At 38.5% G+C, this 14626-nt stretch overlaps 5 protein-coding genes across 5 annotated transcripts; 3 read left to right on the forward strand and 2 right to left on the reverse strand.

The window, feature by feature from the left end:
• Positions 1 to 143: 143 nt before the first annotated feature.
• Positions 144 to 4001, forward strand: KLLA0_F06116g (uncharacterized protein; the record flags this gene model as incomplete). Its single annotated transcript, XM_455357.1, has 1 exon — positions 144 to 4001. The coding sequence occupies one exon, from the start codon at positions 144 to 146 to the stop codon at positions 3999 to 4001; it is 3858 nt and encodes a 1285-aa protein (XP_455357.1).
• Positions 4002 to 4358: 357 nt separating this feature from the next.
• KLLA0_F06138g (uncharacterized protein) lies at positions 4359 to 5282 on the reverse strand (the record flags this gene model as incomplete). Its single annotated transcript, XM_455358.1, has 1 exon — positions 4359 to 5282. The coding sequence occupies one exon, from the start codon at positions 5280 to 5282 to the stop codon at positions 4359 to 4361; it is 924 nt and encodes a 307-aa protein (XP_455358.1).
• Positions 5283 to 6589: 1307 nt separating this feature from the next.
• Positions 6590 to 9169, forward strand: PHO91 (Pho91p; the record flags this gene model as incomplete). Its single annotated transcript, XM_455359.1, has 1 exon — positions 6590 to 9169. One exon carries the CDS (start codon positions 6590 to 6592, stop codon positions 9167 to 9169), a length of 2580 nt encoding a protein of 859 aa, XP_455359.1.
• A 222-nt stretch (positions 9170 to 9391) lies between these two features.
• Positions 9392 to 10771, reverse strand: URK1 (uridine kinase URK1; the record flags this gene model as incomplete). Its single annotated transcript, XM_455360.1, has 1 exon — positions 9392 to 10771. One exon carries the CDS (start codon positions 10769 to 10771, stop codon positions 9392 to 9394), a length of 1380 nt encoding a protein of 459 aa, XP_455360.1.
• Positions 10772 to 11029: 258 nt separating this feature from the next.
• PRP2 (DEAH-box RNA-dependent ATPase PRP2) lies at positions 11030 to 13663 on the forward strand (the record flags this gene model as incomplete). Its single annotated transcript, XM_455361.1, has 1 exon — positions 11030 to 13663. One exon carries the CDS (start codon positions 11030 to 11032, stop codon positions 13661 to 13663), a length of 2634 nt encoding a protein of 877 aa, XP_455361.1.
• Between the last annotated feature and the right edge of the window lie 963 nt (positions 13664 to 14626).

Here is a 14626-nt window from a genome sequence, read left to right on the forward strand (position 1 = left end):
TCATGTCGGTATATAAGAGCTTCATCTAATTGGGTTCGTAATTTGGTGGTTGAGACAAGATAGATCAGATAACTAACGCTCATTGAACCGATTCTAAAATAGAAGTCAATACAGGAATAGAAATACATACCGAGTGAGATATTATGTTAAAAGTACTTAGAAAAATATCCGGCCATTCAAGTGATGCTGGTAGTGAGAAACCGGCTTCTGCTAGACGGAAAGATGTAAATAAGGACCTAAGGAAACCGTATGATCCGCAAACTTCACAATACCCACGCCAGGCTCCTGGGAAAGCACCTTTAAGACCTGGCAAGCCACAAGGTGGTAACGGTGCTAAACCGGAAACTGGTGTAACAGGACCATCGTCAATCTCTTATAATAAGCAAAGACAGAATTATTCTGTGCTGGGGAGCAGCAATGACAGTAATGCGTCTTCTCATGGATCAATGTCATATATGGGTAAAGACACTCACGAGAGCTTAATAAAACAAAATCGAGTCAACAGAAAAAGAAGTGAACATTATTACATTTATGACTTTGAAAAATATAGGGGACCCACGGATGAGACCATTGCATCAGATCCCGATTATGACATCTTTCAAATCAAAGATGGGATCAGTGCGTCTTCTGCTAGATATGTTATCCATTATTTGACAAACAATTTCAAAGAACAGCTGTTGAACAGATTTTCCCACCAAAATAACAATCTAGATACGGATGTGTTGAAGGCCTCGATGGAAATCTTTAAGCCTAATTTGTCGCATTTTTCTAGCTCCGAGATACACCATTGTAAAAAAATAATAAGATCTTTCTTTCCTTGGCAAGGATGCTCCTTAACTGGAACAGCGCTTGAAAAAGCAATTGCTGAACATTACGGGGATTATTCAAATCCAAAGCATTGGACGAGGTTGATACTGTCACTAAGGATTATATGGTCTCACCTTTCCCATGGGATTGTGCCATGGAAATGCTATCAGGATTTTTGTCAGCTTGAATCAAGGAACAATTATCCTACGATGTCTTTTTATAACCTTTTACCTCAATGTCTTCCTAATCATGATTACACTTGCAGTACGTTCGAGTTTTTAGAAGTACTAGTAGCTATTATTTCGAAGATTGATCTCGTAGTTGACAAAAACGCACAAATGGACTTAATTTTCACTGCGGGACAGGTATGCTTTGTAAAAGACCAAAATCTACAAAGACATTTACAGGATAATTCCAAGAATGATCCGGATTTGATATCTCTAGGGAAACTGTATTATGCTAGAGGTACTGCGTTACTTCATTTGTTCGTCGCTTATTTGAGATCTTTGGCGGAGGAAGGAAAGATCAAAGACTTTTATCTCATTGATAACTTCCATATTGACAATTATCCACCACATCCATATAAACCTGTGGCACAAACTGCCTTAACTTTGACTGTTCCGTCTTTTATTGACGGCGAGAACGACTTTAATACCTTACTTAAAAATGCAGCAAAAGCACAATCGAGAATATATTCTTCCAACCATTCCTTCTCTAAGCAAGAGAATGCATTTTTGGATAAATTCGAAGAAGGTCCATACAAAGTGTTTGATACCCTATTCTCCAGATCATCAAAACGTTACCTTTACAAGTTTGATAAGAAGTTTGATCCAAATTCTTTAAAACTCTCAAGTGAATCTGGGATGCAACAAGGTTTAGGAACTATAGGCGAAAACGATCAATATGCCGTAGCAACATGGATTGAACATTGTAAAGGTCAAGATTTTAGTGAATTTTTAAACGTGTTAGACGATAGCGGTCTTGGAGAAGGAACGTTAGCGTTCGACCATACTTCTTTCAATTTTGCCGCTAAGAAGCAAAGTCAAAAGGAAAACTTCTCGCCTGTGAGAGTTTCTAAAATGGCTTTGTCTGAATGGTTCATTTCATCATGGAAGTACGAAACCTTCCTTCACAAGGTGCATAACACCTTACTAATCAAGCTAACAAAACGAGTTGGTGATTGTGACTGGTTAGTTCTAAGTACTGATGAAAGAGTCGGTAAGTCGAGCTACCTAACTCCTCCCTCTTCGAGTGATTCTGCAAAAGCTCTTGAAAATGTCAAAATCCCGGCCATTGATTCCGATAATGCATCTATTAAATCTCGTCCCCCACCACCAAACCTTTTGGGAGATAAATCTTCGTCACCATTATTGGATTCGCCAAGTTCTTCCTTGTACTCTAGCGTCTTAAGAAAGCCTGTAAAAGAAGGTATGGGGTCCGAACAGAAAAATCCCTCTGCTTATAACCGAAACTCTAAGATGAGCGTTGTTACTGCGGCTCCTCCTTCCTCGGTTTCAAGAAGAGAAATAATGACACCCGTTGAAGATAATACCCAAAGTGTCTTTCAACATGACTATCCCAATAATCACCACCTGCCTCCTGTCATGGTGAAAATCAATAACCCATCTTTAGTAGACCTTGACGCTAATGGCAAAACTTACACTCCATCTAGATCTAGAACTCTTGCACCCGCTGCTACACCAGAGCAAAATATGAATATAGATAAATTTGGTTCGATGCTGTCTGATCAGCAACGCCTCGTTAAACCATTGGACTTCAGTGTTAAGATAAAATCAACCGTCATAGAGGAAGAAGATTCCCATTCAACTTTGCCTGAGGATGATGGATTGGAGGTTGACGAAGACGATAGTTTGATAACGACAAACACAATACAAAAGCTTAAAGCACAACTCTCCAATATTTCATCGGATGAAGAGGAAGAAGATGCAGTGGACGCTGAACTGGAAACAGGACAAGAGGATGAAGAGGAGCAGGAACAGGAGGATTCAACACAACACATGGACTCTTTAGAAGTCCAAAATGTGGTTGACAATGTTATAGAAACGAAAGAAAACCCATGTACGGATCGTCAGTTTTCAGTTAGCGATGCAAACTCTAAAAGTGATGTTCCTGCCTTGCAGAACGAAGAGGTATCAGTTGACACTGCATCTATCGCCATAAATTCTGTGGAAATTCCCAGTACACCGGCTAATGATACAGAAACTTCTCTATCATCAAAGGAAGCAAATATTGAGGAAAGTAAACCAGAGAAAATTCTTGAACAAGGTTTTGAAAGCGCCAAACCACTTTCTCAGGATGAGCAAAAAAGGGTCAGCTGTGATACAGCAGGTTCCTTTCAGGATGCATCTAGCGTGCTGATAAGAGATGATAGTAGTTTAAACTCCGAAACGCACAACACAGGTCAAGAGGATCACAATCAATCATCAGTAGCAACTACGGCTGGATCTGCTGTGACCGAAAAACAGAATGTTGATACTGAAATTGGGAGTGACAGAAACTCCAAGGCAATATCAGAGAGTGACAAAAACGATGAAGCAACTAGCAAGAGTATATCTCTGACTCCAAATAACAGGCTTATGCGAGCCTCTGCTCTTATAGAACCACAGTCTTCTCCAAATGATATACTCAATGACCTGATTGATAACTACAATGCAGAAAGTTTGGTCACTGTTAGCTCAGAGGGCGCGACTTTGTTCGAACGGATAAAAAGTCAAATGGAAAGGGTAAGCAACGGTAAAGATCTGCCGCCAATTCCGGCCACGAGGCCAGTCCTGCATAAACTGAAAATGGATGTTGTGAACGAAGAGGATAATGATGATAGTCCTTCATCTGAGAGCCTACCCTTAGTGACTCCAACTAAAGGTACAGCAACGATAATGAGCGGATTTTCTTACAATGCAACACCTCCGATGAAACAGGAAGAGTTCAAATATAATGGTAAGCTGACTTTTCCCCAAGATTCTGTAAACACTTTCTATTCATCTTTGGACCACGACACCGATACGAATGATCACGACGGACAAGAAAGTGCAGGCAACGGCGACGAATTTCTTTCCATTGAAAGCGCGGACGAAACAACGGACATTAACGAGGAAAACAAGGCATTCAGGAATGTCATGCTAAAAACTAAGAAAAGCTTTAAAAGCTTGAAAAATAAATCGTTAAGGGCATGAGTAGACTATATAATCTACATCTCGTATATAAGATTTAATCTCTTATTAAAAGAACAGAATCCGAACACCAAGTACCAGTGTATGGATGCATTTGAAGTTAAGTAGCGAGCGGAACCATGCAGGAGCGGCAAAAGGAATCCTTGCATTCTAAAGCGATCCTCGAAAGAGTAAAACCTTAATCGGAGCTTTACAGGTTTTCTAGTGATATTTGCCGAGAGAAGTGTAAAACATGTTGACAATCATAAAAGAAGAGTACATGTGCACATTCACAGGTCTAAAGTTCTTAGGGTATCAAAAAAAAAAAAAACATTTCGACAAAGCTGGAGCAACATAATCTCACTTGTTCTTAGACTTCTTTCATACTGATCTGTAACGCGGTTTCTGGAACTTGACCGCTAGAGAATTCCTTCTATGGTGATGATTTGTGCATGGAGAAGACAAATCGAGTGAACATTGCGAAGAATCATCTTCAGTGCATTTGGTGGGGAAATCGATCTTGCATGCGTGCATTGAATTCCTTGGAGAAACAGGTTGTTTTTCAGTAATGGACCTTGATTCAGAAGGCGAATTGCTATTGTATTCGTCATTATAGTCGTAATCGTAATTGTAGTCGTAATATTCATTGCTAGTTTTTTGCTTGTCATCATTATCCTGATTGTCCGCTAGAGTTAGCGAACCTGTATTTTCAGAGTAACTGGTATTATCTACACTGTTCTCCATGCTATAATGCTTTCTGAAGGGGTTTTCTGGGGTAAATTCAGACGTCTCTGACTCCATTAACGTAGGTAACACCTCAGAACCAAAACCCAAGCCAGCACTTGAGCAAGAAGCCGTTCTTCTTGACCGACACTTGAGCGAAGGACTTGACAATGTGGATTCTGATGCGGGACGCTGGATTGAATTCTGGTGATGCCCCTGCTGTTGTTCGCGTAACTCTAGATAATGACCAGGGAGTCGTGTCAAATTACTTTCGCTGAATCTCCGTGCACAAGCAGGAACATGTACAAACCAGTCGTCATGATGATGATAATGACGGCTATGTACGCACTGGTACAAGTCGCAGACCTTCATGTTTTTGGATATTTCCGTTTGCAAGGAAGGATTCTGAGACTCCTCACCAAATGCGCATGCGTTAAGTGGTTCGAAATCGTCCACTCCGTCAGGATGCTGTTGAACCCGCAACAACGTCCCAACGATCTTTGAATCACCTGGTTTCCCGTTCTTAGAATAATGTACTTCCAACTGTGCCGTAATAGGTCTATTCGTTCGATGCTGATCCATATCGTTTAAAAATTATTACTATGTCGCAATCAATCCTTGTATATTATCTGGGTATTAAAACATCTGTATGACGTTCTTTACTCTCGTTGCACAATTCTAAGACCGATCTACCATAAATACATATTCAAATATCTAATAAAGTCGTCGCAGATCATCAGAAGTTCACATTTATATAACTCATAATATTCTGACGCCATATATATATATATATATATATATATGCATATAGGCAAATATTATTGTCATGTATACAGATAGATAAACGATCCCACAGCAACTCAAAACTCCACAAACATTAAAAAGTGGGAGACCATTCCAGCAAACCGGAAAGACTACGGAAAAATTATCTTGAAACATACTTTGTCGACAGCAAGTGGCTAAAACGCCAATGCACCAAAACATATAATTCAATACACATACACACTTTTAGTCTTACATTATCAACTGTAATATTGTCACAAAATACATCATAGATGCTTAGTAGATGCTTAAAAATGAAAAGAGTCTGGACTTCAACCCCAGTTCGTCTTTCTTATCTTGCTTCGTTGCCTGAAGCTCGTATATTCCTTGCTGCTGAATTGAATGAATGATCCAGTTTTGCTGGCCTGATGCCGGAAAGCAAGCCGTAATAGCAGGCTATAGCTCTTCTGACTTCCTTAATGGATGGTATCATCACAATACGCGCAGTCACCCCATTTTGCAGTTGCGATTTTCGTTTCATTTCCCTTTTTCCTTTTTTTCCCTAATTTTCCAAAGGGAGGGGCCTTGTGGAGCTTATTTTGGTACATAAACTGCATAGAATAGTGCGTAGGGAAATTTCAAGACGATCCATTTTCTGATCCGTTCCTGGTTTCGAAATACTTGGGGGCCGTGGGTAGCAGCAATCAGCGAAACCCATGGTTATTATATTTTTACGAGAGGTAAGTTGGTTTGTGTCACGTGTATTTTTACCCGGCCACGTGTTTTCCTGCGCTTTCCCTTTGTCTCGCTGGAGACAGCCAAGTAATCTACGGGAAGCATTTATATAGTATGTATTATTATTATCACAATGCGAATAATCTTAAATCACACGGTGGTTTATTTAACTTTGTACAGGGCTTCCCTTTCAATACCACCAGGATACAAATATAGCAGGTTTTGTTTACAGTCGATAAAAGTCAGGAGAGCTTTTTTCAAACTGGTCTGAACAGGGTCATAATCTCACAGTAACAAGCACACAAAATATAAGCTTTGGATTAATTTCCCCCCATTGTTACTGTTTCTGCGTTTGGTTCCACCGTTTGAAATAAACGAAGTACTGTTCCAATATGAAGTTCTCTCATTCCTTGCAGTTCAACGCTGTTCCAGAATGGACTACCAAATATATTGGTTATTCTCAGTTGAAGAAATTGATCTATACATTACAAAAGGAGAAGTTGTATAGATCCACTTCTGAAAGTTCTGACCTGGAAAGTACCCCACTGACTACCGCTGTCACGAGGGATTCTTACGAACAGAGATTTATCGATGCGTTGGATAAAGAGTTGGACAAAATCGACTCGTTTTATACCATGCAGGAGACGTCGATCTTGGCCAATTACTCTGAAGTGTATGAAGACGTGACTACGTTCCAGAATGAACTGATGAACAGATCGATACATAATACAAGCACTGGTGATCTGAACAGACAGGGAACAAGGCGATCATCTTCTATCTCTGAATACAATTCACAGCCAGAAATGGATCTTTATTCTGAGGAAGACGATGACGAGGACGGGTTTTCCATTGGAAACCAAGAGCAGTCTGATGGTCAGAATAAGCAGATCCAGGCTCGAAGAGCAAGAACTGGTTCAGTAGGATCTAGGCTCATGCATTCCATTACCAGTGAAATACTTCCAACGCTGTCCAGGGTAACTGATTTCACCACTACTGATCCTATTATGGAACAACAGATTACTTTGAAGAAGAGAATCGTTGCCTGTTTCACTCAACTTTCAGAATTAAAATCTTTTATCGAGTTGAATCAAACTGGTTTTGCCAAGATCTGCAAAAAATTCGATAAATCTTTGGATAGTAATATCAAGACCGATTATTTAAAGAGTTTATCAAAGAAATCGCATGTGTTCAATGAACACACCATTGAGAATTTATCTAATGACATCAATGAAGTCATAGTCATGTATGCAAAAGCTATTGGATTAATGGACCCTCAACATGAGGTCTTTAACTTCCAAGAAGCTGAAAGAGAGCTTTCCCTTCATTTGAGAGAACACGTTGTGTGGGAAAGAAACACTGTGTGGAAGGATATGATGAATTTAGAAAGAAAGGCTCAAAATGTCAAAGCTGAAAAGGCTCTGAAGAAAGCTTCTACTGTTACCTTCAGAAGTATCACGAAAGATACGGAAGGAAATATCGAATTGTTAGACTCGAATGAACTACAATTCCCTCAGACAGTTTCTGAAGTTTTCAAACTATCTCCTCTGCAATTTATAAGCTTGCTTATTTCTTCAACACAATTGATAAAACTGATCATAATTACCTCCATATTCGTGACATTGTTGTTTATATCTCCAATGAGAGACACTTTGCAGAAGAACTGTTTGGCAATCTTGATTTACGCATCTTTACTTTGGGCAACAGAAACTATACCTTTATTCGTTACATCACTCTTAGTTCCTTTATTAATTGTTGTTTTCCCAGTTTTAAAGGATACAACGGATGGACACATACTAAACCCAACAGAATCTTCCCAGTATATTTTGTCCACAATGTGGTCTAGTGTGATTATGTTATTACTAGGTGGTTTTACCTTGGCAGCAGCACTATCTAAATATAACATTGCTAAGGTTCTATCAACTCACATTTTGTCGTCTGCGGGGACAAACCCAAAGATTATTCTTTTGACAAATATGGGTGTGGCTTTGTTTGCATCAATGTGGGTATCCAATGTAGCCGCGCCGGTATTGTGTTATTCCATTATTCAGCCATTATTAAGAACTTTGCCTAAAGGCAGTACATTTGCAAAATCATTGATTTTAGGTATTGCATTGGCATCCAATATTGGAGGTATGGCATCCCCTATTGCTTCCCCTCAAAACATCATTTCGATAGGTATGATGGATCCGCCACCTTCATGGGGCCAATGGTTTATTGTATCATTACCTGTTTGTGTCATTTGTATCGTTGTCATCTGGTGTTTACTACTTTTGACTTTCCCTCCGGACAGCAATTTGAAAATTTTGAAATATCATCCAATTTCGGATCCATTCACTGTGCAGCAGTGGTATATCACGATCGTTACCATACTCACAATCGTATTATGGTGTTTAGCTAACCAATTGAAGGATGTTTTCGGAGAGATGGGTATCATTTCGGTCATTCCAATGTTGTTGTTTTTCGGAACTGGTATTTTAGATTCTGATGATTTCAACAATTTCATGTGGACTATTGTCATTTTAGCGATGGGTGGAACTACTTTGGGCAAAGCTGTCACCTCTTCAGGCTTACTCTCAACTATTGCATCGATAATCAAAGAGTCAATTGAAACTAAACCGGTTTTCCAAATCGTATTGATATTCGGCATCGTCATATTGACTATGGCTACTTTTGTCTCTCATACAGTCGCTGCTATGATCATCGTCCCATTAATGAAAGAGATCGGATCAAATCTACCTGGTGGAGACCATTCAAGGTTATTAATAATGGTTGCCGCGTTCCTATGTTCAGCAGCAATGGGATTACCTACTTCCGGTTTCCCTAATGTCACTGCAATTTCTATGATTGATGATGTCGGTGATCGATATTTGTCGGTTAATAACTTTATCACCAGGGGTGTGCCAGCAAGTATCGTTGCATATTCAGTTATCGTTACTGTTGGCTATGCCCTCATGAAAGTAATAGGATACTAATAGTCGGATATCTGTATTAATTTTCTTTTTTTAATATTTAGTATGTTCTTATATTTGGCTTCATTCTATTACTGGTAAAGCCGTAAACCCTTACACTTCCTTAGTTCCTTTCAATGACAGTCGATAACTGGTAAGAATTTGAAACTACTACAATTGCAGATACTTAGGGGAAAATATTAGTTATGCATTACAAATTAAAAAAAAACAACAAAACAGGAAGGACTACTTGCACCCAAAGTAATTTGAGGCAACGAACCGCTTTCTGGCCCAATTACATTGATTAGTTCTGATTTTGTCATCGGAAATAATTTCTCCAGCGTATATTTCAACTTGATTATTAGTAGCATTAACTATCCTTCTAATACCGGTTTCTGTCGCTAGATAAACTACAACCTTAATCTTCTTGAGATCAACATTGTGGTCAGTAAGAACTTGGATTGCCATGATTATCGCTGCACCTGAAATTATCTGCGCATCCATCAGTAGCACTTGGTTATAATTTTCGATCATTGGTGGAATAAATAAACTGTGCAATTGTGGTTCCCCTGTTCTGGAATCGGATTGAATAAGTAGCTTACCAACTGCGACGCTAGGAATTGTCTTTCTTAGAGATCTCATGAAACAGTCGCCAGATCTAACAATATTTATAGCTGTGACACGGTCAAAGTCAACAAAAACTGGATTATCCAACTGTTTTCCTGTCGGCGTAATAACTTTAGTCGTTTTCAATTTCGTAGGTATATCGTCCAATGCAAAGGATAAAAGTATTGTTGCTAACCTGTCAAAATAGAATACCCAGTCATCTCTTGAAACGCTTTTGTCTAACAATATAGTCTGTAGAGCCTTCACCTGATTAGTTTGTCTCAACTTATGAATTATATTTAAAGAATCAATCGACACAGCGTATGACTCGAGCTTTTGAAGTTCTGCTAAATGCTGCTGCGATTTGAGCTGCAATTTAGACTGAATGTGATTAAGTAACATCTCAGTCGCAATGCTGTTATCTGACATGGATGGGATGATTGCATCTGCTGCCTTCATGGTTGGTTTCACGAACCTATCCGCATTTGGTTTAACAAACTTCTCCCATTGTCTTATGCAACCATGCAAGTCTCTCCCACGAGAGATGATATCCCTTGTCAATCTTCTAGCTAAACATATATCTAAATCTGCATCCACGTAAACCTTCAAATCCATTAAATCAAGAAGTCTTTGGTCATATAATGCGTAAATTCCTTCAATAACAATAACACTCGCACCATAGATGGTTAAAAACTTATTTGGAATTCTATCATGATCTGTGAACGAATAGGTTGGGATTTTCACCTTCTTACCTTCTTTCAAAGACAGGATACATTGATAAGCTAGATCCAAATCTATTGAATCCGGTTTATCGAAATCGTAGTTATTTTCGAAAGCCTGCTTTCGTTCTTCGACGGTTAACGGTTTATAGAAATTGTCCAACGATATTAATACTGTCCATGGAGTGTTGATTCTTGTCACGAGTTTGGTAGCAACACTCGTCTTTCCAGAACCTGAACTCCCTCCAATACCAATAACATACGGTGTTGTCCAAGGTGGTATATAGCCAGAAGAGTTCATTCTGGACGCCTTGCAAGCGTTTTATGAACACTAAATGTCCTATGCCTGGAACTGTCTATGTCTGTTTTCTGATTCAGATAATGTTTATCTGGAAGGTTTCTATCAGTCATTTGGCATAGTTTTCAACATTTGATATTGCAAGAAAGCCACTCGATGTACCTTTCACGATTAGAAACTAAAGGTGAGGGAAGAAGAAGAAATAAGCGCTACGAAATCAGGTAGAACGCTCTCGCAGCATACCGAATCGCAGTTCATACTATGGGAACCTCAGGTGATGAAAATGGTACTAAACTTACGGGATCAGGACAGCGCAGAGCGAAGAGAACTTATGAAAGCATAGAATCGGTAAATGCAAATACTAACTCATTCTCACCTGCAGATCAAGTTTTGGACAGTAGCCCGGACCCTTCATTGAAGGATGGTAAGGCTCATTATTCGGTTAACTCGATTAAGTCAATGGTTGAGCAAAAAGTTTTGACTAAGAGACAGCGTTCTCAGTTGCACTGGCTGGTTAAAGATCTTCAGATTTTAGAAGATGACATAAAACGTTATGGTTGGAATAACTTAACTGTTAGTGAACGAGAAGAGATATCGCTGAAAAGAGAGCTATTGAAGCTCTTAAATGAAACTGGAAAAGACTATGCTGAAAATGGAGATACAAGTGGATTCAAAATGCAAGATGAGGTCGCATCAAAGAAACAACTATTGACCGCCAAACTTCGAAACAAAACCGATAGGGTGAACTGGGAAGAGGAGCAAATGAAGAAAAGTGTAATTAAGGCAGATGCAGATGAAATCAAAGTTAAGGATTCAGATAATTACGAATTTGTTTTTGATCCTGAGTCCATGATTGATTTTACTGATGATACGACAGATATTTTAGAACCTGTTGAAGACGGTAGATTGGCTGAAGCGTTAGAAGAACAAATTAACAAGATGAAGAGTATTAAAGAAACGAGGAAGTCATTGCCAGTTTATCAATATAGACAAGAAATTTTGGATAGTATTCGGCAACATCAAATTTTGATTGTTGTTGGTGAAACGGGGTCTGGGAAAACCACCCAACTTCCACAGTTCCTTGTGGAGGATGGTTACACCAACGATGGAAAATGCGTGGTTTGCACACAACCACGTAGAGTTGCTGCAACTAGTATTGCTTCAAGAGTTGCTGATGAAATGGATGTAATATTGGGGAAAGAAGTCGGTTATAATATCAGATTTGATGACCGAACAACGCCTGATAAAACAATCTTAAAATATACGACAGATGGGATGTTACTTCGAGAATTTCTTAATGACCCACAACTATCATCGTATAGTGCAATAATGATTGACGAGGCTCACGAGCGCACGTTATCTACAGATATTTTGTTGGGGTTGCTAAGGGGTATTTTACAAGACAGAAAAGATCTTCGACTTATAATTTCTAGTGCAACTATGAATGCTACTAAATTCTCCAAGTTCTTCTTTGATTGTCCGATATTTAATGTTCCTGGTAGACGCTTTCCTGTGGATATTCACTATACACTTCAACCAGAAGGAAACTATATAAATGCTGCGATCACCACCATCTTTCAAATTCATACCACCCAAAAATTACCAGGTGATATTTTGGTATTTCTAACTGGTCAAGAGGAAATAGAATCGATGCAAACAAAATTACTTGAGATTCTTTCCAAGCTTGATAATACAAAATTTCCAGATCTCTTGGTAGTACCTATATATGCCAATCTTCCTCAAGAACAACAATCCAAAATTTTTGAACCTACACCGAAGAACTGCAGAAAAGTAGTGCTTGCGACAAATATTGCAGAGACATCGTTAACAATTGACGGCATAAAGTTCGTGGTAGATCCAGGTTTTGTGAAGGAACAATCCTATTCAGGAGGAGTTTCAAAGCTAGTGACAGTTCCATGTTCTAGGGCATCTGTTGACCAGAGAGCAGGGAGAGCAGGGAGATTGGGTCCAGGCAAATGTTTTAGATTATTTACAAAATGGTCTTACTACAATGAGCTTGAAAAAGTACCAAAGCCAGAGATTTTGAGAACAAAATTGAATCAAGTGGTTCTACTTTTGCTTTCACTAGGTATCAACGACTTACTTCACTTTCCAATGTTGGACAAACCAAAAACTATCCAGCTAAGCGAAGCCCTCGAAAATTTGTATGCCATTGGCGCTCTCAATAGCAGAGGTGCAATCACAAAAGTAGGACAAGTTATGTGTGATTTCCCATGTGATCCTGAATATGCCAAGGTAATATATTCTAGCGTGTTTGAAGAAAGCTGTAATGGTGTTCTACCTGAAATTGTTACGATTGTCTCTATGCTTCAAGAGAGCAACTCTATATTTGTACCGGGACTCAATTCGGAAGAAAAGACAAAACTTTTTGGGTCATTGATGCAGTCAAGTGACCACATGCTATACTTGTGGATATATGAACAATGGGAAGAGAATGGATACTCACGAAGATGGTGTCAAGATTTCAAGTTGCAACATAAAACAATGAAACGAGTATTGAGGATACGACAACAATTATGGAAATATTGTAGGAAACAAGATTTTCTGCTTAAGCATGACCAAAACCTTACTCAACTCAAAGAAAACATGCCTCGTTCCGTCATTGAAGCAAAAATCATTAAATGCTTTATATCAGGATTTCCAACAAATATAGCAAAGCTCTCTAAACAAGGCTATACTAACATAAAGCAAGATTTATCCGTCAGCGTTCACCCATCTAGTGTTATTTTCAACCGAATGAAACAAGAAGGAAAACCAATGAAATACATCCTCTATCAATCTTTGATGCTTACAAGTAAAGAATTCATTAGAGATTGTATAACATTTGATAAATACGAATGGCTCACTGAAACTATGCCACATATTTATAAATGAATCTTTGTATCCCCAGTTAATTGAGGAGTAACATATGCAACATTTTCTAAGAAGCTTTTCAGAACATCACGCCAAATTGTTGGCGAGTCCACCTATGTTCTGAAAAACCAATTGTAGAATAATCGAAATCAAATCAGTTATTTTTCTAATTACTTCTAATGTTCAACAATTTGCTAGCTTCCGATTCAGGTGTTAGTATAGATTTTTTGTACTTTCTTCTTCTGTATTCTAAGGGATTGAGATAATGCGATTTATGGATAGTTATTCAATAAAGAATTCCTGAAATTCAGTGAAAGTTTAAATTGAACACGATAAGCATTAAATCACACTTTAACACAAACCACACTAAAAGATAATTATTACAACGATGTGACTTACCTCCAAGTATAACTAGTGCGTTGAACGCTAAAGGCGGGTAAAAAATGAGTCTGTTGCCTGAAGTTTTCTGCAGGAAGCGTTCCTATCGTATGAAAATCATGCATAATGATACAGTTCTCAGAAAAAACAGTACAAAAACCCAGTTTGTTCAGTTTTAGGTTTATTTTGCGAGAGTCGCAAAGCAAAGTTTCTGACTACTCTTCTAAATATTAGAAAATTGGAATATGTCGCTTTGAATCTGTATTTATCTTTGTTCAGTTTCCAGCTATCTTCCACCGCTGTGGATACTGATATCTACATTCTACAACACCTTCAACATTCAGCTGAACAGAAGGGAAAATATACTGAGATATATCAAAAGTACATCCAGTCTTTATCAAGCCGTTCTAATTTGACAAGATAATCAACTTAGTTATTCTTTTCGGTATATAGTTTAAACTGTTTCGCCAAATAAATACTCTTGTATTTATTAAAAGAAGAAATATCAGTTAGACTTTAGTAAAGCTTAAAGTTGAGTGAGTATTTTTTCATTAGAAAAGAGTGAGAAAAGATACAAAGTGAGATACCACTATGATAATGAGTAGG

The sequence above is a fragment of the Kluyveromyces lactis genome (assembly GCF_000002515.2).
Source record: "Kluyveromyces lactis strain NRRL Y-1140 chromosome F complete sequence".
Classification (NCBI taxonomy): Eukaryota; Fungi; Ascomycota; class Saccharomycetes; order Saccharomycetales; family Saccharomycetaceae; genus Kluyveromyces; species Kluyveromyces lactis.